General features: G+C 44.7%; 1 protein-coding gene across 6 annotated transcripts in view; it reads left to right on the top strand.

The window, feature by feature from the left end:
- PRPSAP2 (phosphoribosyl pyrophosphate synthetase associated protein 2) overlaps positions 1-4,257 on the top strand; it is a 32,908-nt gene extending 28,651 nt beyond the window's left edge. For all 6 annotated transcript variants that reach the window (XM_037492078.2, XM_037492080.2, XM_037492077.2 and 3 more), the window contains 2 exons: positions 1,472-1,618; positions 3,609-4,257. In XM_037492078.2, the coding sequence (XP_037347975.1) occupies positions 1,472-1,618; positions 3,609-3,767 (306 nt within the window). In that variant the 3' untranslated portion in view covers positions 3,768-4,257. The remainder of the gene's footprint in view (positions 1-1,471; positions 1,619-3,608) is intronic.
- The last annotated feature ends 19,083 nt before the right edge of the window (positions 4,258-23,340 follow it).

Here is a 23,340-nt window from a genome sequence, read left to right as displayed (position 1 = left end):
ATTGATGTTTCTGTGTCCTTTGGGTAAATACCTAGGAGTGGAATTGCTGGATCATATGGAAGCTCTATGTTTAGTAGGTCAAGAAATCTCCACACAGCTCTCCATAGTGGTTGGGCCAGTTTGCACTCCCACCAACAGTGCAGGAGATTCCTTTTTCTCCACACTCTCGCCAACATTTGTTGTTGCTAGTTTTTTTAATATGTGCCATTCTCACTGGTGTGAGATGGTATCTCAGTGTGGTTTTGATTTGCATTTCCCTGTTGGCCATTTGCATTTCCTCTTTGGAGAAGTTTCTTTTTAGCTCTTCTGCCCATTTTTTGACTGGATTATTTTCTTTATTTTTGTTGAGTCTCATCAGCTCTTTGTAGATTTTTGTGATCAGTCTTTTATCATTAGTGTTGTGTGCAAAAATGTTCTCCCCGTCGGTGGGGTTTCTCTTTGTTTGGGTTATTGTCTCTTTTGCTGTGCAGGAGCTCTTTAATTTGATGTAGTCCCAGCTGTTGATTTTTGCCTTCACTATCACTGCTTTGGGTGATGTATCTGTAAAGATGTCCTTGATGTGCATATCATGGAGTGTTTAGCCTATATTTCCTTCTATGTATTTTATGGTTTCAGGTCTTATGTCTAGTTCTTTAATCCATTTTGAGTTAGTTTTTGTGCATGGTGTTAGGTAGTAGTCAAGCTTCATTCTTTTGCATGTAGCGACCCAGTTTTCCCAATGCTAGTATTTTGAATACCTTGGGACTTCCACTCAACTCGAGAAATAGAATGTGGGCCGCTGCCCTTGAAGCTGCCTCTGGGCTTGCTCTTCCTGTCCCTTCACAAGTTGTCTCTGACTATGAGCATCATTCATAACCAGTATTTACCTTTGCAGTCTCCATTGTACAAGGAACACTTTTTACAAGTTTCAGATGTGTATTGTTCCTTTGGTCACAGTAATGCCAATATACTTTTGAAAAGAGTAATAGACATATGTGATGTTTATATAGTCAACTATAGACAATGCGTGATACCAATAATTTAAATAAATGATAGCCTGTGAAGCTGTCATCCATAGATTAGGGCCACTGAACTGGGTATTTTGTTAAACATTGTAATCGTTTTCCTGTTTATAAAAACATACGTAAAAAGCACATTCCCCTTCTGCTCAGTGGAATAAATTGGGATAAATAAGGAAAAGGAAAATAGCAAGAAAAGGGTGGGGAAGCCCCACAAAAAGCATCTTCAAACAGTATTCTACGCTTTAAGAAGCCTGCTCAAGGGACATTTCTGGAACACCAGTACCGAGAGGGCTCAGTTGTACATGGTGGGAATGAGATGGGGGGAGAGACAGCCTGCAGTGACAGGCACTGTGTAGGAGAAACAGCTAATTTTTCATGTGATATTAGCCAGATCCTTTCTTTTCCAGGTTGTCTAAACCTGCTTTTGCAAAAGTGTTCATGTCCCTTTTGCTAAATCTGTAATTTGACAGGATGACATTATCGATGATGTTGACAGCTTTCTTGCTGCAGCAGAGACCCTGAAGGAAAGAGGTGCATATAAGATCTTTGTGATGGCGACTCATGGCTTGTTATCCTCAGACGCTCCCCGACTGATTGAAGAATCTGCCATCGATGAGGTAACGGCCGGGCTGTGTGCTGGTGCGCGTCCTCCTCCTGGCCTGAGTGAGCAGGTGGAAGCAGAACTGTTTGGCAGTGAAGAATGGATTCAAAATGAGGGTTGTGCTTGCCTTTCACTGCTGTGAGCCTCTGACTTTGGCCATTGTTCTAGTTACTGGTTTCAGTGACTCCTAAGTCTAGCACCTTGTCCGTGCAGTGCTGTCCAGTGCTTTGCCTCTCTGAGTCCCACCAAGCCCTGCAGGGTGCGTGTCGGCCCCCCTTTTAGAACTAAGAAATTGTGCATCAGGAGAGTTAAGAGACTTCTTACGGTCAGATAGCTGCACCACCCAGCTTTTGGGTTCAAATCTAGGTTTGCTTGGTTCAAAGCCCAGCCCTTTCCCTAGTACAGATGCCTGTGGTATGAAATTGGGAGAGTAAGGCAAACCGCACAATTTTCCTAAGCTGCCTGCAGCTTCCAGTGTCACTGAGGCAAGGTCATCAAGGCTTGCCCTCTCCGCTTGTCTGTCCACCTCACTCCCGAGGCTGGCCAGTGACTGGGGGTGATTATATAAGCCCAGTTCTTTTTCTCTCTTAAGAAATTGAAGTTTTATCCTCTATATGCCTGGGTATTGAATCTTCAATGAGTTACACTCCTTTTGCTTTTCTGAGCCTCACATTTTACTCTTCCATGTGGGATCTCCCTGACCCTGGCTCTGTGTTTATTGGATTCAGGATGCCTTCGCACAGATGGAAGGCTGGATTCACAGGGCTCAGATCAGTATTGCCTCACGCGGCTGGACAAAACATACTAAAAATGAAGAATGATGTTAAAGGTGTTCCAGGTAGCAAAATCAACAACACAGAATTCACATATTACGTAAAATGGAAAGAGTGAGGACCGAAGTTCTCACTGGTCTGTCCACATGTGGTGCTAAGTGGGGTTTTCTTGGGTGCTGTGTGTGGGCACTTTAGAAAGAAGAGGTAGAGGGGACTGCTGGCGCAGGCCTCTCAGACCAGAGTGAACTTTGGAGAAGAGGCAGAAAACCAGGAGCAGCAGACCTAAGTAGCAGGAGCTCTTCAGAAAGAGGCCACCCTATGGCTGTTTTTACCTGCACGAGAGGGTGCCCTGTTGTTGCTACTCCCTGGGGGAAGTTGGTCAGAACTAATGGCCAGATGGGTTCCTGTGTTCACCCTGGCTAGAAAGAACAGTTTTTCATGTTAACGTATAGACCAAGTGTAGTTGCACAGCAGATAATGAAGTTACAAATAATATAAAACTAATGGCAGAATCAACACATTAGGAGGTGGAAGAGGGGAGTGAGGGGAGGCTTTGCCCTTGTCTTTCTGAGTAGGATGCCATAAATAGTAGTTGGGCTAGTAAATCAAGATATGAACTTGTGGTGCAGGAGGTTGAGCGCTGTGCTGTGAGGCTGTCCACAGCCTCTCCAGTGTGGGTTCGATCCCGGGCGGCCGTGGAGATACCCACATGGTGCGGCAGACCTCTCCTGTCTCGTCCGCTGCTCCCCTCAGTAGTGTATTTCAGTCGGTCTGCCTGTTCTGTTCCCCACTCTGTCCCTGGTGAATCCTCTCACCCTCCTGCGCATCTGGCCTGTACCCCGGTTCTTGTATAAAAATAAAATAAATCTTTAAAAAAAAAACCTAATGAATTGTGCACTTTAAATGGTGAGTTGTATGATAGTGAATCGTAGCGCAACAAAGCTGTTATTTTTAAGTGGTTACAGAGCCTAGGTATAGCCTGCCTCTGGGATTGCTCTTCATACTGATTTTTAACCTACGGCCACCCTAGTGGCCATAGTTTGCACGATTGTCAAGTCTTAACCTGCAAAGTGCGGGTAGTGTTCACATGAACTACAAACACTGTTGAAGGTTGGCCCACCGGTTTCCTGTCAAGGGGAACCTCAGAAATTTGAGAATGTATCAGATTTGCAGACCAAACCAGAGGCTACTTGGTTTTATGATTCTCTCATTTTATTTTCTCTTAAATTGCAGGTGGTAGTTACCAATACAATTCCACATGAAATCCAGAAGCTCCAGTGCCCCAAGATCAAAACTGTGGATATCAGCATGATCCTTTCAGAAGCCATCCGCCGGATTCACAATGGGGAGTCCATGTCCTACCTTTTCAGGAACATAGGTTTAGATGACTGAACAGCTTTGCTATCTTAAAACTCCTGAGGGCCAAACTGGATGAGAACTGTGAGGGTTCGTGCCTGATTCGATGTATTTCACAGGAGCGTGTTTTGTTCTTTTCTTCTTGTTAATTCCTATAAAGATAGACCAACTTTTTATGTCGATTTGGGTGTTTATGAGTTTTCTGGGTAATTTTTATAAAAGAAGAACTATATTCTCTGCATAATTAAGTAAGACCCGGTTGTTTATAGTTTAACTATTTAAAAAATAACTTGGAATAAGGTTTTTAAGCTCACAGCATTTTTCCAAAATTGCTGGAGCCCCAGTACTTAAAAAAATAATAAATGAAATACTGTATGATACCTATAATTGAAAAAACAGATTATACTGTTGAATCCAGTTAACACCCTTCTTGGAAATGCTTTTATAAGCAAGCTTATGGAATATGTGATCATTATTTATTTTCTGCAACAAAAGAGGGAATAAAAACTTAATTTTGTGTGTGTTTTTTTTAAGCTTTGTGTTTTGGCAGTTGTTTTATAACTAAAGAAATAAATGAAAGCTGACTATACATGCTGTGGATGGTGAAATGTTCATCAGCTTCTTGAGTTTTCTATTCTTCAGCTTTTTATGGGGATGCAGGAACTTTAGGGATGTAATGTCCCATGTTTGTCTACGCCCTTCTCATTCCTGGCATGCCATTTGCTCCAGCAGAGGAATTCAAGCCTCGGATAGCTCATCAAGTTGGTGTGAGCTGTCTTCTGCATTTTGGCATGACTTGGTTCTGCTCCTTCTTCAACAGCATAGCCATTCTCAAAACCAGACACACCACTGCATCCTCTGGTGGTGAGATGCTGGAGGGGGTCCCAAAGGGCAAGTAATGTGACCCTTGTCGGCATCAAGTGTCCACATCTCAGCATCACCCATTTTGGAGTTTAGAAATTAGCACTAGAAACTTACTAGGTAATATGGGGGTCCTGAATGTTATGCTAGCACATTCTTTCACTAAGGTCACATGATAGAAGTTCCATCCAGTTCATCCAGTTCATCCATGATAGAAGTTCCATCCAGTTCATGGAGGAAAAAATTAAGACTTACAAAGAAAAAGGTGATGTTTTCTTCCCATAAAACCCTTGCTTCCTGCCTGCCTATATTTGAATCTGGAAAAAAACAGCAGTTGACTTAGTGCAAAATAAGATTATTGTTTGCCATCTCAGGGTTTCTTAGTGCTCCCCAGACTCTTAGGGACTTGCTCCAGAGCAGGCCAGGGACTCTGTGTGTCTAGAAACTTCCCCCAGGGATTAGATGTTCTCACATTCCCATGTGCTCCCCTCCTGCAGTGCCCAGCTCCCCCCCCAAGCCCCAGCATATCTTACTTGTGAAGAAACAGCTTCAGAGGAAGGTATCCCCTCTCTCCCTCCTCCCAAGTAGTCTTCCCTGGCTAATAATAGAGTTATCTATTTTGAGAACATGTTCCTAGAAGTAGGACTTAAGATCTTCACAATCAGACTTTGGAAATACCACACTGACAGTCAGCTGTTTCAGCTGGTGCAGCTCTGGACAGTAGCACATTGTCACCCACTAACCAGACACTGCATTGGCCAGGAGAGCTTCAGGGATGGGTCTTAATGCCCTGAAGAGAGGAGCCCTCTGTCCATCAGCACCTTCACATGTATTCTCTGGAAGGGGCTGAAACAGCTTCACAGCAATCTCCCCTCTGCACACCCTTTGCTGTGTGGTCTTGTCTCCCATCCTTTCCCCTCAGATACCATCTTACCATTGGACTCATTCAGTAAGAAGTCTCCTCTAGGTGCCTGTGGCCCATGAGGTTTGATACGCGTGGCTTTTCTTGCTGTGTCATCTTTCATGAAGAGAAACAAATTATAGATGTAAATTAAAAAAAAATGAATTGTTTTCCTTCGTGTAATGAACTTGTAAAACTAGGACCCTTCAAATCCACAAGGACTTGGGGGTATGCACCCAAGGGGCGTGAAGGTGAGAACCTGGAGGAACCCACCACCTGGTGGGGTCGGGACCCAGGCATGTACAGTCACGGGTCCTCACAGAATGGGGTGGGGCACAGAGAAGGAGCATTACATACAACGGGCCAGGATTAGGTGAACAGGGAGACGGGACAGTGGTGGTGTGTGGGATGTCTGCTGTGGCTAGAGCAGGAGGAGTTGGTGAGGGAGGGATGCAGGTGGGGGCTGCAGGATAAAGGTTCTGGGGTTCTGAGGGCTGCAGAGCAGAGAAAAGGAAGTCTCCCACCCAAGCCCCCTACCATCCTGCTTCCTTCCAAGAGAAAACCACGGACACGAGCTGTTGTGTGTAACAGACTTCTGCTCAGCCAGAGAAGACCTTTCAGCTTCCAAACTACTGTCACCACTTACCAGGAGGCAACATGGGGAATTGAACCTAGAAATACTGTAACAGTAAAAGGCTACTAGTTTCCAATATTGATTCTAATGTCATCACTTGACAGACAAATGTGAGTTAGAACAGCACTCTCCGGGCTCCAAGAACAGAGCAATGTCTCTGAGTAAGTGCATGCCTGGACAGTTCAGCCACTACTGTGTGCCAGAAGGTTATTCATTCAGTTCTCACCATTCCTTTCTTATTCAGTCTGGATGTGGAAGGGAGGAAGTTTTAATCTGAATCTTAGCTCAATTACTTAAGAGTGGGTCCTGGGGGAAATAAATGATAAGAACTGAATAATGTCCATCAATGGATGACTGGATAAACGAAATGTTATATATCCATATGATGGAATATTATTCAGCCATAGGAATAAATGCCACAACATGGATGATGATGCCATTTATGTGAAATTTCTAGAACTGGCACAGCATTAAGGACAGAAAGTATACTTGCAGTTGCTAGGGGGTGAGGGGCAAGGGAGTAGGAACTGAATTATTAGTAGTTTCTACTTGAAGGGATGGAAAATTTCCAGAACAAGATACTGGTAATTATTACAAAATACTGTGAATTTACTGGAAGTCACGGAAATGTATACTCTAAAGTGACTGAAGTAGCGAAATAAGCCAAAAAGAAAAAGAAAAATACCGGATGGTCTCACTCATAGCAGGAATCTAGAAAACTTAAATAAGGGACCAGGAAAATGAATAACTATAAGAAAGTGAAAATCAAAATCAACAAAAAACTATGAACCAGAGACACTTTTAGGGGGTGGGGGCGGGAGGGGAGGGATTGGGGTCAGAATGGGGGGCTTCAATTGTATGGGGAATATAAAAATAAAATTTATTATTTAAAAAAAATAAATAAAGTGACTGAAGTGATAAATTTAATGTTCACATATTTTACAAAATAATGTTGAAAGAAATGAAAGGAGACGTAAATAAATGGAAAAACATCTCATGTTTATGGGTTGGAGGATTTAACATTGTTAAGATGACAACATGACCCAAAGTGATCTACAGATTCAGTTGAATTCCCAGAAAAATCCCAACCTTGTTTTTTTTTCTAGAAATAGAAAAACTCATCCTAAAATTTATGTGGCCCTCTAGGCATTTCAATAGCCAAAACAATTTTTGAAAAAGAACAAAGTTGAACTGGCTATTCTCAATTTCAAAATGTATTATAAAACAACCATTATCAAAAAGCAGTGTGGTAAATGGCATTGGAGAGACTTACAGACCAATGGAATAGAATTAAGAGTTCAGAAATAAACCTATGCATTTATGGTCTTGATTTTTGACAGGGGTATCAAGACCTTTGAGTGGGAATAGTTTTTTTAAAAAATGGTTCTGGGACTACTGGATATACACATGCAAAAGAATGAATTGGACCCTTAGCTCACACCATTATACAAAAGTTAACCCAAGATGGATCAAAGACCTACATATAAGAGATAAAATTATTATTTTTTAAAGATTTATTTATGCATACAAGAACTGGGGTACAGGCCAGAGGTGTGGGGGATGATAGGATTCACCAGAGACAGAGTGGAGGAGCAGAATAGGCACATCTGCTGAAATACACTGCTGAGGGGAGCAGCGGGCAAGACAGGTGAGGTCTGCTGTGCTGTATGGGTCAGCTCCCTGGCCAGGGATTGAACTCATGCTGCAGTGGCTGGTGATAGGTTGATAGCACTGAGACTTTAACCCCTGTGGCCACCAGGAAGGCCCAAGAGCTAAAATTATAAAACTTCTAGAATAAAATACAAAAGGAAGAGTTCATGAGCTTGGGTTTGGCAATGATTTCTTAGATATGACACAGCTAAAGTACAAACAACAAAAGAAATAACAAATTGGATTTTATGAAATGAAACTGGACTTTTTCAGATTTGTCATGTTGAAGGACATTATCAAGTCAGTGAAAAAACAGCCTAAAAATTGGGAGGAAATACTTGCAAATTATATGTCTGATAAGAGTCTGTTACATAACCTTATAACTCAACTGGAAGCACAACAAAAAGGCAAAAGAAAAATGAAAAGAAAATCCAATTAAGTAATGGGCAAAGGCCTTGAATAGAGTCTCTCTATTCTCCAAAGACACAGATAGCCAAAAGCATATGAAAAAATGCTCAGTGCCATGAGTCACCAGGCAAAGCAAATCAAAAGCCACAACGAGCTACCCCTGCATCCCGCTTGGTTACACTACAAAGCCATCACAACAAACTAGAAAATAAGCTTTGGCGAGAATGTGGATAAACTGGAACCATCATACACAGCTGGTAGGGTGTAAATTGGTGAAGCATGTGGAAATAGTTTGGACATTTCCTCCAAAATTCAAACATAGACTTACCCTCTGACCCAGCAATTCCACTTCTAAGTATATACCCCAAAGAATTGAAAGCAGCAATCAATTAATTCCCCACCTCCACTTTCTTCATACTGGGAACTTTGGGAAGCCGCCTGGGCACGTGGTAGCCTCTCAGTGGGTGTCAGCATCTCATAAAGAAGGCAGGGGTGGGCGGCTCCAGCCATTTAAACAGGGCAGCCATTGAGACACATACTTCCAATGTAATGAGGAGGTAAGTATACATATTGTTCCTATTGTTCACAACTTGCTTCTTCAAGTCAACTATGTATCATCCTCCCATTCTATAAAGCCACCTCCTCATCTTTTTTAATGGTCACCATTTTCCATGGTGTGGATATACCGCAATTCCCTTGACCTCCCTTCTGGACAGGCATACAGGCAATTTCCAGTTTTCTGCTACCCTGACCTTCTTGCACATGCAAGAGTGGACATTGTGTGTTTCTATAGAGAAAGACAGACAGATGATAGTTCACAAGGATAAACTGATGAAATCTGTGTTTACTGCAGGAGCAATAAGGTCGCTGGAACTGGATCTGGCAGCCCCTCCTGAGCCACCTAAACTTGGGGGGTTTAGTCCACAAGTTGGTGCAGAATAGCTGTGAACAAACTTTTACTCATGTACGTATGGCCTGTTATAGTTCTTGCTTGCTCGTTCACATGGTTTAACTGAGGCAAGTCTTGCACAAACCTGAGGCACTTAAAATAAACCCATGGATGTCTTCTCTCCCTCCCTGAAAAAAGTTAGAGATGGCTCCAGTTCTCCTACTTTAGGCCTGGCCGACCCCTCCCACCTGGTCCCTACTCCTTGTCCAGGAGATGCTTTACATGAAACTGAGAATGGCCATATATAAAAAGCAAACATTTGGTCTCTATTCCCAGTGCCTGGCAGTTCCTAAACCCTTGGAATCTGCAGTGATGAGTGCCTTTTGTATGCTAATAAGCTGACAGTGGCAGGGGTTTCCAGGAAGGGGACTGGTGCAAGAAAGACCAAGGCATTAGAGGGTTGGAATTTTTGACATCAGCAGGACCTCAAGGGAGAGCAGAAGGGCTGGAGGTTGAGTTAGTCACCAAGACCTATGCGTGAGTTGATGGAACATGCATGATATGAGCTGCCATAACCCCCTGCACAGTGGTACTCCCGGTTGGTGAACACACCCACATGCTGGGACTTCAGCAGGGACAGAGCTCCTGCACTTGGGACCTTCTGAGCTTCGCCCTGTGTGCCTCTTCACTGGCTGTTTATCTGTGTCCTTTATCATAGCCTGCATAATAAGTGGATAATATTAAGTGAAGTGTTTCCCTGAGTTCTGAGAACAGTTCTAGCAAATTACTAAACCTCAGGAGGGCACATGGTAACCCCCAATTTATAGGTCAGTCAGAAGTATGGGAAGCCCAGGATCTGAAATGGGGGCAGTCTTATGGGCTGAACCCTCAACCTGTGGGGTCTGTGCTGACTTGGTCTTTAGTGTCAGAACGGAATAGAATTGCAGGCCATCCAGGCAGCATCTAGAGAAGTGGAGAATTGGTTAGTTTGGGAGAAAACCCACCTATTTGCTGTTTGACTGTTTGGCAGCGGGGCTTCCTCTCGGGACATGTGCTGCTTGCAGTGATGCCAGAGGATGTTATCTATGACTTTTCAGCTGGGCTGGCGCCTGCCATTCTTCTCCTGAACTAAGTTGGACCAGAAGAGTTGAACTGTGGGTATGGCCGGTGGGGTTGGATGGGGTGGGAGTGGAAAGGGAGGGAGCTTGAGTGTGGAGGTTCTCCCTCTGGTCTTCGGCTCCCACCTCCCACCTTCCCCGGTCCTGGTCTGTCAGGGCAACACCCCCACCTCTCTTCCCCCAAGCTTTTGATCAGAAGAGGGTTCTCTCTTAGTGGTTTATTTCCTTCAGAAACCAGGCTGAAGAGAGAGGGCCAATGCTATTTTTCCAGCTACTTCATCTTCAGGAGCTAAATCTAAGAAATCTGGACACTATCCATTCTGACCAGTACAAAAGGATGTTTTGACTTATGATACATTTCTAGAAATATCTGGGGAAGTCGACACCATCTGTGAGGCTAGTTGGTCAGAGGGGAGGCAGGTGGCGAGGAGGGCTTTCTGCCCCTGCCTCAGGTTTCCTGTAAGTGGTACTTGGCTTTTTCTCCTGTCTAGTCACAGGACTTGTCTCAGGGTGTGAAGGGATTAATCTTTAAGCCCTTTACCTCAGGTCACCGAGTAAAAGGACAGGTTTGCAGGCCAGCATGTTCCCAGCACAGCTCACTCATTAACACTTTTGAAAAGGGCTGTGTGTCCTGGTTAAACTCCAAGTGCTTTGCAAAGCCACAGGCTGTGTCAATGAGACACCTGTGGCTGTGCACGCTGCTTTAATTAGTGAGTGAGCACCCGCCAGGAAGGGGTGGATGGAATGTGATGGAAGCTGAGCCATCGTCGCCACCAACGGGGAAGACTTGGCATCAGAACTGGAGCTGAACTCCAGCTCTGTCTCTTAAGTGCTGCATAAGGACAAAGGGCTCAGCCTCTCAGCCTCTGTTCCTTGACTGTGATTTAACATCACTTCTGAGTTGTTGCTTTGAGGATGAAACGGGATGATGTGCAGACACCTTGAGCACCATCCTTGGCTCCTGGCAGGCAGTGCTTGGAGATCTAGTGCTCCTCCATGGAACTGGGCAGACCAGGACCTGAGCCAATGGTCACATTGAGGGGGCCTGCACCTGTGTCATTGGTCCAGAAAAAGAGAACAGAAATGTTGGTGATGGGCCTTATTATCCAACCCAGGGAAGTTTTTGGGCCACCATCCCAAGTCCCTCTATGTCTGCACGGGGTTCCATTGCCACGGGGGGATGCGGCTGCATGTTGAGGGGTAAGGCAACAGTCCATGCTTCTCACGCGAATTAAATATACATTGAACTGATCATTAGATAGCTTAGCCTTTTCTTTCTGGACTGTTCTGATTGCCTTCCACTAAATTCCCTTTATTCTCCCCACACCTCTTCTGAGTTGAAGAAGACTCCCGTCCCTCCTCCCTGTGCTCCCCCATGGCCTACTGAGTGTGGAGGGGACGGAGCTGCACTTTGAAGCAGTTTTCCTGCACACAGCTATGCTGTGAGCAGCAGATGCCACCATCCCCTCGGTTTAATGATCAATTTAATGCTTTCCAGGAAGCCCTATCCCTGACCAGGCTTGGCCCATAGTCCCTTAACACTGGCACCTGCTGCAGGATGGCAATGGACAACAGCACTAGCGACCCCCATGAGCCTGGACCGCAGCTGAACGTGGCCGACATCATTGTCATCACTCTGTATTTTGCTCTGAATGTGGCTGTGGGCATTTGGGTAAGAGGACTCCATGGGTGACCGGCTGGGATGTGGGCGCTGTGGGCAGACACATGCTCATGGCATCAGCTTTGGCTCCCTTGAAGGTCCAGTGTCTCTGGGGTCCCCCTTCCAACCTTGGGTTAGACTTGTCAGAGACCTTGACCCAGAGCCTTTTTCTCTTCGGGCAATGACTTCTCAACCTGAGAGGAGAGGACATTCTCTCTGTGGGGCAGTCCTAGCCGGACTGTCCCTGGGCTCTCGAAACTGGACAGTGTAGTTCGTCTTCCTCCATATTAGATGGGCTCATGTGTGACTATGTACCCAAACGATAAGGTCACAGAGATTCCCTGCTGCACCCAATACCTGCTGGGTCAGAAAGCAGAGGGAGGGAGGGCATCTGGGATTCAGGGATCTTTATTTTATTTATTTATTTATTTATAAATATTTATTTATACAAGCACTGGGTACAGTCAGAAGCGCGGGAGGGTGAGAGAATTCACCAGAGCCAGAGCGGGGAGCAGAGCAGGCAGAAGGACCAAAGTACACTGCTGAGGGGAGCAGCGGGCGGCAGGAGAGGTTTGCGCACCATGTGGGACCCTCACCCGTTGGCTGGGGATCGGCCGGGGATCAGCCGGGGATCGAACTGGCGCTGCCGAGGCTGTGAGCAGCTTCGCAACCCAGCGCTCAACCACTGCACCACCAGGGAGGCCCCTCAGGGATCTTTATTTTTAACAAGCTCCCTGGGATCTGTGTCCACCTACCCAGCCTAGTTCATAAGCCAGCTTCTCTCACCTGCGATAAGAAAGTGATCTCAGCCCATGAGACCCCTGCTACTCCCACCTTGCACATCACCGGTCCTCCCACTGCCCAGGCACATACCAGCTTCTTGCAGGTGAAACCTGGGGCTGTGCTGCACAAAGGGCGCCTCCTGCCTGCTCATGCTGCTGATGTTGGAGGCCTTCCTAGAGGGGAGGTAGACGCCACAAGCCAGCACTTTGGCTCTGCAGGCCACCTTCCCTCCCCTCTCCCCCTCAGCTGCCCAGGACAACACTCCTGGTCCTGACACACTGTGGTCTTCATCCCCCCTGGAGAATGAATGCCCCTTGTTACCTTCACTAAGCCTGGGGGCTGGGAGAGGAGACTGCTCATGTCCCCAGCCCTGGTATCCTAGGAAATACTCAGCATTCTGGGTCTCAGGGTCTGGATCTGTAAGATGTACAGACCATTTTCCTCATCCCATGTGCTGGACCCTGTGGCTGGCTGGTTCCATAGTCAGAGTGGTGCTTGGTGCTCCCGGCAGTCAAAGCAGTGGCAGGAGCGGTGGCAATAGTGGTGATAGTGGCAGCAAGGGCAGTGTAGTGGTGACTGTAGGCTGTAGTAGTGGTAGTGGGAGTAGTGGTAGCAGCAAGAACCTTAACCTGAATGAATTCTTAGGTGATATAGTAGTACATCCCAAGGAAACCGGTGCTGGCCATCAGGAAAGCTGAGTTCTAGTCCTGGCTCTGTTCCTGTGCAAGCAAGTTACTTAACATATCTGGGCCTCCGTTTCCTTCAACACAAAAGTTGGCAGGCAATTCAGGGGGGCGGGGGCTCCTGCATGGTGCAGAACAGGCAGTGAAGGGTGCTGGAGGTCAGGAAGATTTGAAGACAGAAGAGGAGAGAGAGGCTCTCATCGACCTGGGTGGGCGTTTAGTTGGTCAGGCACATCTCAGATGTTTTGGGCATCTGAGCCAGAGCCTTTCTGCCGGGTGACTCAGGTCCAGCCATCTCACTGCCCAGGACACACCCTTCCCAGCACAGCCTTCCCATGTACAGGCTGGTGCCACTGGCAGTGGTGCCATGTGAGTTCTGACCTGGCCCTCCAAGCAGGCCCCCCTGGGTGCCACTGGCCGGAGAGCTGTGAGCATGTGCAGAAGAGTACAGGGCCACTGGGAGGGTGCTGGAACCTGAGGGAGCTTGTATAGGCACTGATGGCTCAGAGGCAGACTGAGCAAGCTGGGCAGGCACAGGCCTGCTGAAGTGCTCTGCTGGTGGGGTTAAGAGAGCCGGGGAGGGGGCCTTCAAGGAGCTGATCCTGGAGACAGGACCTTGAACTGAGTCTGCTGTGTCCTTTACAGTATGGGTTAACCAGTGACAGACACCTGCTTTGAATGAGCCCAAACAAGGCAGGACATGTAATGGCATCCACACTGAAAAGTACAGCCCTGGGGAAGGCTTTGGGTGCAGTGTATCTATTCCAGGGGTTTCCAAGTATCAGCAAGGCTATGGCTGTATTTCACTGTGCATTCCTCTTGGCCCCTGCCCCTGTGTGACTTTACTTTGAGTCCAGTTTCCTTCACAGAGGACACATGCCTAGGCTAGTGGTTGAGACTGTGTTCAAATTCTTATTTATGTTTTATTTATGAGTAATATGTATTAAGAAAGCATCCACCACCATCTGTTGCACCCTCTCCACAACTGCTTCTTCTTTTTGAGAGTTAATGTTTTCATATTCTTTTTTTTTTAAAGATTTATTTATTTATGCATACAAGAACTGGGTTATAGGCCAGAGGTGGGGGGTGGGGGGTTGAGAAGATTCACCAGAGACAGAGAGGGTTGCAGAACAGGCAGATTGACTGAAAATACACTGCTGAGGAGAGCAGTGAGTGAGACAGGAGAGGTCTGCTGCGCCATGTGGGTCAGCTCCTGGCCCGGCATTGAACTAGTGCTGCAGTGGCTGGTGATAGCTTCATTGTGCTGAGACTTAACCCCTTGAGCCACCAGGGAGGCCCTGGTTTCATATTCTTTGAATAGATCCCCAGAAGTGGGATTGCTGGATCATATGGTATGTCTCTTTTTAGCTTTTTGTGGAAGATTCATTCTGCTTTCTGAAATCGTTGCCTCTGTTTACATTTCAACCAACAGTTTATGAGGGTTCTTTTTTCTCCACAGCCTTGTCAACATTTGGTACTAGTCTTTTGATGTAGGCTATTCTTACAGGCGTGAGATGTTATCTCATCGTGGCTTTGATGCATTTCCCTGATATAAGTGGTGATGAGCATTTTCTCATGTCCTGTTGGCATCTGTACGTCCTCTTCAGAGAAATGTCTATCTAGATCTTCTGTCCTTTTTTCAATTAGGTTCATTGTATTTTCATTGTTGCGTTACACAAGTCCTTCATATGTTGTGGATATCAATGCATTATCAGATCTATGGTCTGCAAATTTCTGCTCCCTTTCAGCAGATTTTTAAAAATATTTTATTTTATATAATTCTTATATCATTTTTCATTTTTGCACAATGTATGCATTTTCATTTTGGTTATATTCCCCATACAATTGCACCCCCCCCTTATTTTGATCCTAGTCCTTCCTCTCCTCCCCCCCACCCCATAGTGTGTCTCTGCTTTATAGTGGCTTGTTGATTTTGATTTTTACTTTGTATTAATTGGTCCCTTATTTAGGTTTTCTAAATTCCTGCTATGAGTCAGACCATCTGGTATTTTTCTTTTTCTTTTTGACTTATTTCGCTGAGCATGATCCCTTCCAGCTCCATGTGTTTATCTTTTTTGACTGCAAACTGCATGTGTTTATCTTTTTTGACTGCTGAGTAATATTCCATGGTGTATATGTACCACATCTTCTTGATCCAGTCATCTATTTTTGGGCATCTGGGTTGTTTCCATACCTTAGCAATTGTAAATAGTGCTGCTATAAACATAGGGGTGCAGGTGCCCTTTGGAATTAATGTTTCTATGTCTTTTGGGTAAATATCTAGGAGTGGAGTTGCTGGATCATATGGAAGCTCTATGTTTAGTAGGTCCAGAAATCTCCACACAGCTCTCCATAGTGGTTAGACCAGTTTGCACTCCCACCAGCAATGCAGGAGAGTTCCTTTTTCTCCACACCCTCGCCAACATTTGTTGTTGCTAGTTTTTTTAATATGTGCCATTCTCACTGGTGTAAGATGGTATCTCATGGTAGTTTTGATTTGCATTTCCCTGATGACAAGTGATGTTGAACATTTTTTTATATGCATGTTGGCCATTTGCATTTCTTCTTTGGAGAAGTTTCTTTTTAGCTCTTCTGCCCATTTTTTGACTGGATTATTTTCTTTGTTGTTGTTGAGTCTCATCAGCTCTTTGTAGATTTTTGTGATCAGTCCTTTATCATTAGTGTTGTGTGCAAAAATGTTCTCCCAGTCGGTGGGGTTTCTCTTTGTTTTGGTTATTGTCTCTTTTGCTGTGCAGAAGCTCTTTAATTTGATGTAGTCCCAGCTGTTTATCTTTGCCTTCACTATCACTGCTTTGGGTGATGTGGCTATAAAGATGTCTTTGAGGTGCATGTCATGTAGTGTTTTGCCTATATTTCCTTCTATATATTTTATGGTTTCCGGTCTTATGTCTAGTTTTTTAATCCATTTTGAGTTGGTTTTTGTGCATGGTGTGAGGTAGTAGTCAAGCTTCATTCTTTTGCATGTAGCGACCCAGTTTTCCCAGCACCATTTATTGAACAAACTTTCTTTGCTCCAATGCATATTCTTTGCTCCTTTGTCAAAGATTAGTTGACCATAAATCTGTGGGTTTATTTCTGGATTTTCTATTCGGTTCCATTGTTCCGTGTGTCTGTTCTTGTTCCAATACCATGCTGTTTCAGCAGATTTTTTTTTTTTTTGGCTGATATTTTCTCTTGCTGTGCAGAAGCTTTTGAATTTGAAGCTTTCATTTCCCTTACAGTGTGGTTGAGTCCACAAAGACCTCTTGAAGACTGATATCATCAAGCATATCACCTGTTTTCTTCTATGTATTTTATGGTTTTGAGTGTTACAGGCAGGCCTTTAATTCATTTTGAATTAATTTTTGTGTGTGGAGTTAAAGAGTGATCCAATTTCATTCTTCTGCTTGTGGCTGTCAAGTTTTCCCAGCATTTTGTTAGAGAGATTTTCCTTTCTCCTTTGTATGACCTGTGGCTTCTTTGCCATAGATTAAAGTGTTGATATATATGTGGGTTTACTTCTGGGTTCTTCATTCTATTCCATTGATCCATGTATCTATTATTCTAGTAACATATTGTTTTAATTACTGTCACTTTGTAATAGAGTGAAAGTTGGGTGACATGATGATTGCATTTTTCTCGATTGCTTTAGCTATTCAGGGTCTTTGTGGTTTCTACATAAATTTTACTATTTTGGGTTTTATGTCCTTAAAAATCATTGAAATTTTAATAGTGATCTTATTTAATCTGTATATTGCTTTTGGTATGATGGTCATTTGATTATATTGATTCTCCCCATTCATAATGGAATATCTTTCTATCTCTTTGTGTCTTTCTTTATATCTTTTAAAGATGTCTTGCAGTTTTCACTGTATAGGTCTTTCACTTCCATTGTTAAATTTATTCCTAGTTTTTTGATTCAATTTTGATGCAAACAGGACTGTTTTCTTAATTTCTTTTTCTTCTCATTCATTATTTGCATGTAAGAATGCAACAGATTTTTGAATATTGATTTTGTAACTTGCTTTTTTTTGGTCTTCATTCATTGTTTCTAATAGTTTTTTAGTGGTGTTTTCAGGATATGTATCTCCATATATAGATATACATCTCTCTCTCTCTATATATATATATGTATGTATGTATGTATGTATGTGCATATCTATTAATTATACCATCTGCAAATAATGATAGTTTCACTTCTTTTCCAATCTGGATACTTTTTATTTCTTGTTGTTGTCTAATTGTTCTGACTAAGACTACTAATAGTAAGTTAAAGAGAAGTAGTACAGTGTTTTCTTCCTGATCTTAAAAGAAAACATTTCAGTTTTTCACTGCTGAGTATATTAGCTGTTTGTAACATATGGCCTTTATTATATTGAAGTAGGTTCTTTTTTTAAAGATTTATTTATGCATATAAGATTTTTTTTTAAGATTTATTTATTTATGCAAGCACTGGGTACAGTCAGAAGCGCGGGAGTGTGAGAGAATTCACCAGAGCCAGAGAGGGGGACAGAACAGGCGTGATGAAATACACTGCTGAGGGGAGCATATGCATACAAGATTTTTTATTACTTTTCAGTTTTTTACACTTGTGATTAATTTGTTCAAGTTTTCCCTCTCATCCTGGTTAGCATATAGCTATATATGCTTTAATATCATAAAGTTGCTCACAGTAGTCTCTTTGTATTTTATGGCATCTGTTGTAATTTTTCCTCTTTCATTTTTTATTCTATTTATTTGGGTTTTCTCTCTTTGTGTGCCTAGCTAAAGGTTTGTGGCTTTTGTTTACCTTTTCAAACTGACTGTTGGTTACATTGATCTTTTGTATTGTCTTTCTGGTTTCTATTTCATTTATTTTTGGTCTGATTTTTATTACTTCCTACCTTCTACTGAATTTTGGCTTTGTTTGTTCTTCTTTCAAGTTGCTTTAGATATAAGGTTCAATTATTTATTTGGAATTTTGATCCTTGATGTAGGCCTGTATTTCTATTAGCTTCTCTCTTAGTACTGCTTTCCAGCATCCTATGGGTTCTGCTAATTCCTATCTTCATTTTTGCTAGTCTCCAAATATTTCTTACTACTGTTTTAATTTCCTCATTGACCAATGGATATTGAGAAGCATGTTGTTTAATTTCTACATGTTTGAGGCTTTTCCAGTTTTCTTTTTGTTGTTGATTTCTAGTTTCATAGTGTTGTGATTGAAGAAGATACTTGTTATGATATCATTCCTTATAACTTTATTGACAGTAGTTTTGTGTCCTAACATGTGGTCTATCCTTGAGAATGATACATGTGCCCTTGCTATAAATTTTGCTGTTTGGGAGTGGAACGTTCTGTAAATGTCTATTAAACCCGTCTGGTCTAGTTTGTCCATTAAAGCTATTGTTTCCTTATTTATTATCTGTCAGTTGATCTGTCCATGGTCTTTTTTGGGAAAGATTTATTTATTTATGCATACAAGAACTGGGGTGTAAGCCAGAGGTCGTGGGTGGGGGGCAGTGAGGGGAGTCACCAGAGAAAGTAGGGAGCAGATCTACTGAAATACACTGCTGAGGGGAGCAGTGGGCAAGACAAGAGAAGTCTGCCGTGCCATGTGGGTTAGCTCCCAGGCCAGGGATCGAACTTGTGCTGCAGTGGCTGGCAGTAGCTTGATAGAGCTGTCTTTAACCCCTGTGCCACCAGGGAGGCCCCGATATGTCCATGGTTATGAGTGGAATGTTAAAATCCTCTACTATTATGTGTTGGTATCAATGCCTCTCTTTAGTTCTATTAATAATTGATTTATGTATTTTGATGCTTCATCATTGATATGCATTTATAGCACTTTGTTATAGTGAGTCCTTAATCATTATATAATGAGCAACCCTGTCTCTTATTACCTTTGTTAAAAGCTGTTTTATCTGATGTAAGTATGGCTGTACCTGACTTTTTGGGTTACCATTTGTTTTTAGGATTGTCTTCCAATCTTTTACTTTGTTTAGAACTAGGATGAGTTTTCTGTAGGCAGCAAAACTTTGAGTTTTGTTTTGAATTGATTTTGAAATGCAAAATATATGTCTAATTACATTACTTGCGTCCCTCTTTTCAAATTTCTCTTGTTTTCAGTTTCTCCTGTCCAGATAGCACTACGTGAGGGCTTGGGAAAAAATGTAATTGCTGACTCTTATTGAACATGTACCAAGTACCAGGCACCATTGTCAGTGCGTGACCAGTATTAACTCATTAAACCTCATGAAATCCCTAGAAGGGAAGAGTTCGTGTTAGACCCGTATTGCAGATGAGGAAACTGACACACACTGACTGAGTAACTTGCCCAAGTTCATACAGCCAAGAAGAGGAAGAGCAAGATTTTGCTCTCCAGCATTCTAATTCTAGTTTTTTTATTCCATGCATGTGGAACACAAAATTCGACACCACCCACCAAACAAAAGGCATGCAGGAATGCTCAAGTAATATATTTTTGTATTTTTTTAAAGATTTATTTATTCATTTATACAAGAACTGGGGTATAGTTCAGAAGTACGGGAGGGTGAGAGAATTCACCAGAGACAGAGTAGGGAGCAGAACAGGCAGACAGACCAAAGACACTGCTGAGGGGAGCAGCGGGCGAGGCAGGAGAGGTCTGCCTCGCCATGTGGGTTTCTCCCTGGCTGGCAGGGAATGGAACCAGCACTACAGATGCTGCAGGCAGCTTCGCAGTGTGGCGCTCAACCGCTGCGCCACCGGGGAGGCCCAATATTTTTTTCTTAATTTATTTATTTTATTGACATAACATTGCATTATAATCATTATATAAGTTCCAGGTGTTCATCTTTGAGGTCAAGTGGTAATTTTTTGAAATGTACCTAACAAATAGTAGAAGTAAGAAATAAGGCCAAAGGGCTCTCAGATTCCTTGGCTCAAGGTCCTCACCAAAGAAGCAAAAATGGAAATCAGGTGCAACCTCTCCCTGAGTGAGCTCATGGAGGTCCAACTTAGACTTGACCTTCAGAACCACAGGCACCGTCCTGAGGCTGTCTGGTGGGTCAGGGATGAAAAGCATGGATGGCAGTTGACTGTTTATGGTCACTGGCTCCCACTGGGGCCTGTGTTTGTTCATCTCTCCCCTGGACCAGAGCTCCCCCAGGGGGCAGCCACACTGGGACCTTGGGTGGCAGTCCATACAAAAGCCAGAAATGAATCAAGCGGGGAGGAGTTGATCCCTGGGGCTAGGGTGGCTGCCAGTGGATGAGGAACTGGCTGACTCTGTTGGATTTTGGTTTTGTTTTTAATTCAGATCAAATTCAGGTAACATGAAATTAACTATTTTGATGTAAACAAGTCAGTGACATTGAGTACATTCACAATGCCATGCAACTACAACCTCTATCTAATTCTAAAGCATTTTCATTGCCCTAAAAGGAAACCCTGTACCTATTAGCAGTCACTCCCCTTTCGCTCCCTCCCCAGTACCTGGCAATCACTAATCTGTTTTCTGGCCCTGTGGTTTTACCTGTTCAGGACATTTCCTATAAATGGAATCCTATAATATGTGGCCTGCTGTGTCTGCTTCTTTTACCCGTCAATGTTTTCAAGGATCATCCATGTGGCAGCATGAATCAGAACTTCATCCGTTTTCATGGTCCTGTTGTTTGAATACACCACATTTTGTTTTTCTGTTCATCAGTTGATGGATATTTGGAGTGTTTCCACCTTTGGACCATTGTGCTTAGTGCTGCATTGAACACGTGGGCACACACACTTTTTCAGTCCCTTTGGGCACATACCTAGGAGTGCAATTGCTAGGTCAGAGGTATCTCATGTCTCTTTTTTTTTTTTTTTTAATTTTTTTATTATTATTTTTTTTAATAGAGGCATGTTTTATTTATTTATTTTATTTGTTTGTTTGTTTTGTTTATACAAGCACTGGGTACAGTCAGAAGCGCGGGAGGGTGAGAGAATTCACCAGAGCCAGAGCAGGGAGCAGAGCAGGCAGAAGGACCGAAGTACACTGCTGAGGGGAGCAGCGGGCGGCAGGAGAGGTCTGCGCGCCATGTGGGACCCTCCTCCTGTGGGCCGGGGAGCAGCCGGGGGGATCGAACCGGCGCCGCAGAGGCCGCGGGCAGCTTCGCAACCCAGCGCTCAACCGCTGCGCCACCGGGGAGGCCCGGTATCTCATGTCTCTTTGAGGAAGTATCAGGCTGCTTTCCACGGCAGGAGCGCCACTGTGAGTTCCTCCCAGCGGTGCTCAAGGCTTCCAATCTCTGCCTGTGTTCTTACAGTCCTCATGTCGGGCCAGCAGGAACACGGTGAGCGGCTACTTCCTGGCAGGCCGGGATATGGCGTGGTGGCCGGTGAGTGCACCCTCACTCCCCTCACCCCTTCTTCCTGTGGGGCCTCACCTGACCTCAGGTCAGCCAGCATCTTCATCCCCGAGGTCACTTCTGTCTCCTCTTCACCCAGGTCACTGCTAGGCTATCCCAAGCAGGTGGTGATGGGGCAGGCTGAGGCTGGCCGGGGAACCCCAAGTTGGCTGTGTCGAGATAGGGTGCTGGGGTTTGGAGTCTGAAATGTCTGCTCCTGACTAGTTGTGTGGCTGGCAATGGGCTAATCAACTATTGTCCCTGAGTCTGGGTTCCTCATCCAGACCTACACACTCAGGTCTGTGTAGAAGAGAGATGTTGCTGGGCTAGGGGGTGGGGACGACACGCACTGGATGTGCAGCTGATTCTTTTTCATCTTTCTCTTTCAGATTGGAGCCTCTCTCTTTGCCAGCAGTGAGGGCTCAGGCCTTTTCATTGGACTGGCGGGCTCGGGTGCAGCAGGAGGCCTGGCAGTGGCTGGCTTTGAGTGGAATGTGAGCTTCCAGGGCTGGGCTGGGCTTTGGGAAGGTGCAAGTGGCTTGAGAGGCCCGGAATAGGGGCTCTATCTGAATCCGCCTTTCATCGCCAGAGGGGGAGCTCCCAGCAACTCAGACTAGTCAATGTCTATGCCGGTGTCTGGGGCGGAGTTCCTGGGGAAGCCTGGCCTTCAGAAGTCCAAAATGCTGACTAGGCCAGCACCAAGGGAATGTTGGAGGCCCAGGGAGGGGATGGGGCTGCCCTAGAGAATCAGGCCTCCAGACCTGGTCCAGTTTACCTCCAGCTGCAGGGCTTGTGGGAGTTCTGACTATTGTCCTCATCCTGGCTCTTTCCCCTTCAGGCCACGTATGTGCTTCTGGCGCTGGCATGGGTGTTTGTACCCATCTACATCTCTTCAGAGGTGAGTCTGATCCTGCGGCCTCAGGACGGCCCTTAATTGGGTCTGGGCCTCGGTCTGAGTCAGTGGTGGTGATGGATGGTCAGGGTCCCCTGGCTTCTCACAAGTTGGTGAAGCCTCAGTCTGGGTTTGTCATTAGTTCCTAACATTCCTATCAGCCTGCAAAGGTAGGTCCCCTTGGCTTTAGTGTGGTGCCTTGTATAGTGGTTTCCCCTGTCCCCGTGTGCTGTATCTTGGGGATGCTGCTCCGTTTACTCAAGCACACAGGATGCACCTGTGGGTGGCATACCTGGCAGGTACATCTGGGTGGCATTCTCCTTTGGCTCCATCTGGACAGTCACTAGTCCAGTAGATCCATTTGCTGGATCTCCCTCAGTTTGTCCCCTGCTCTACCTCTCATTCAACATCATCATAGCTCATCCAGCTTGTCATTACAGTCTCCAAATTTGTCCCTCTGTCCCCAGCTGTGGTCCCTCCAACCCATTCTTCATATCAACCAAGAAGAGCCAACCCCAGTCTTCTACCACCCTGCCTAAGACCCTTAGGTATGGTCAGAACTCAGCCTGGAACCCACGGCCCAGTACTGGGGCTGTGAGGATTAGGTGGGCATGGGCCTTGTCCTTGAGAACTCCAGCCCCAATCACTAGGTGCAGTTTGGGGGAGCCCTTATACTCTGCTCCATGCTTCCCCCAGATCGTCACTATGCCTGAGTACATTGAGAAGCGCTTCGGAGGCCTACGGATTCGCACATACCTGTCTGTCCTGTCCCTACTGCTGTCTGTCTT

This window comes from Talpa occidentalis, unplaced genomic scaffold (assembly GCF_014898055.3).
Source record: "Talpa occidentalis isolate TD23 unplaced genomic scaffold, MPIMG_talOcc4v2.1 talOcc4.7, whole genome shotgun sequence".
Lineage (NCBI taxonomy): Eukaryota > Metazoa > Chordata > Mammalia > Eulipotyphla > Talpidae > Talpa > Talpa occidentalis.
This window is presented reverse-complemented; position numbering and strand designations above follow the sequence as displayed.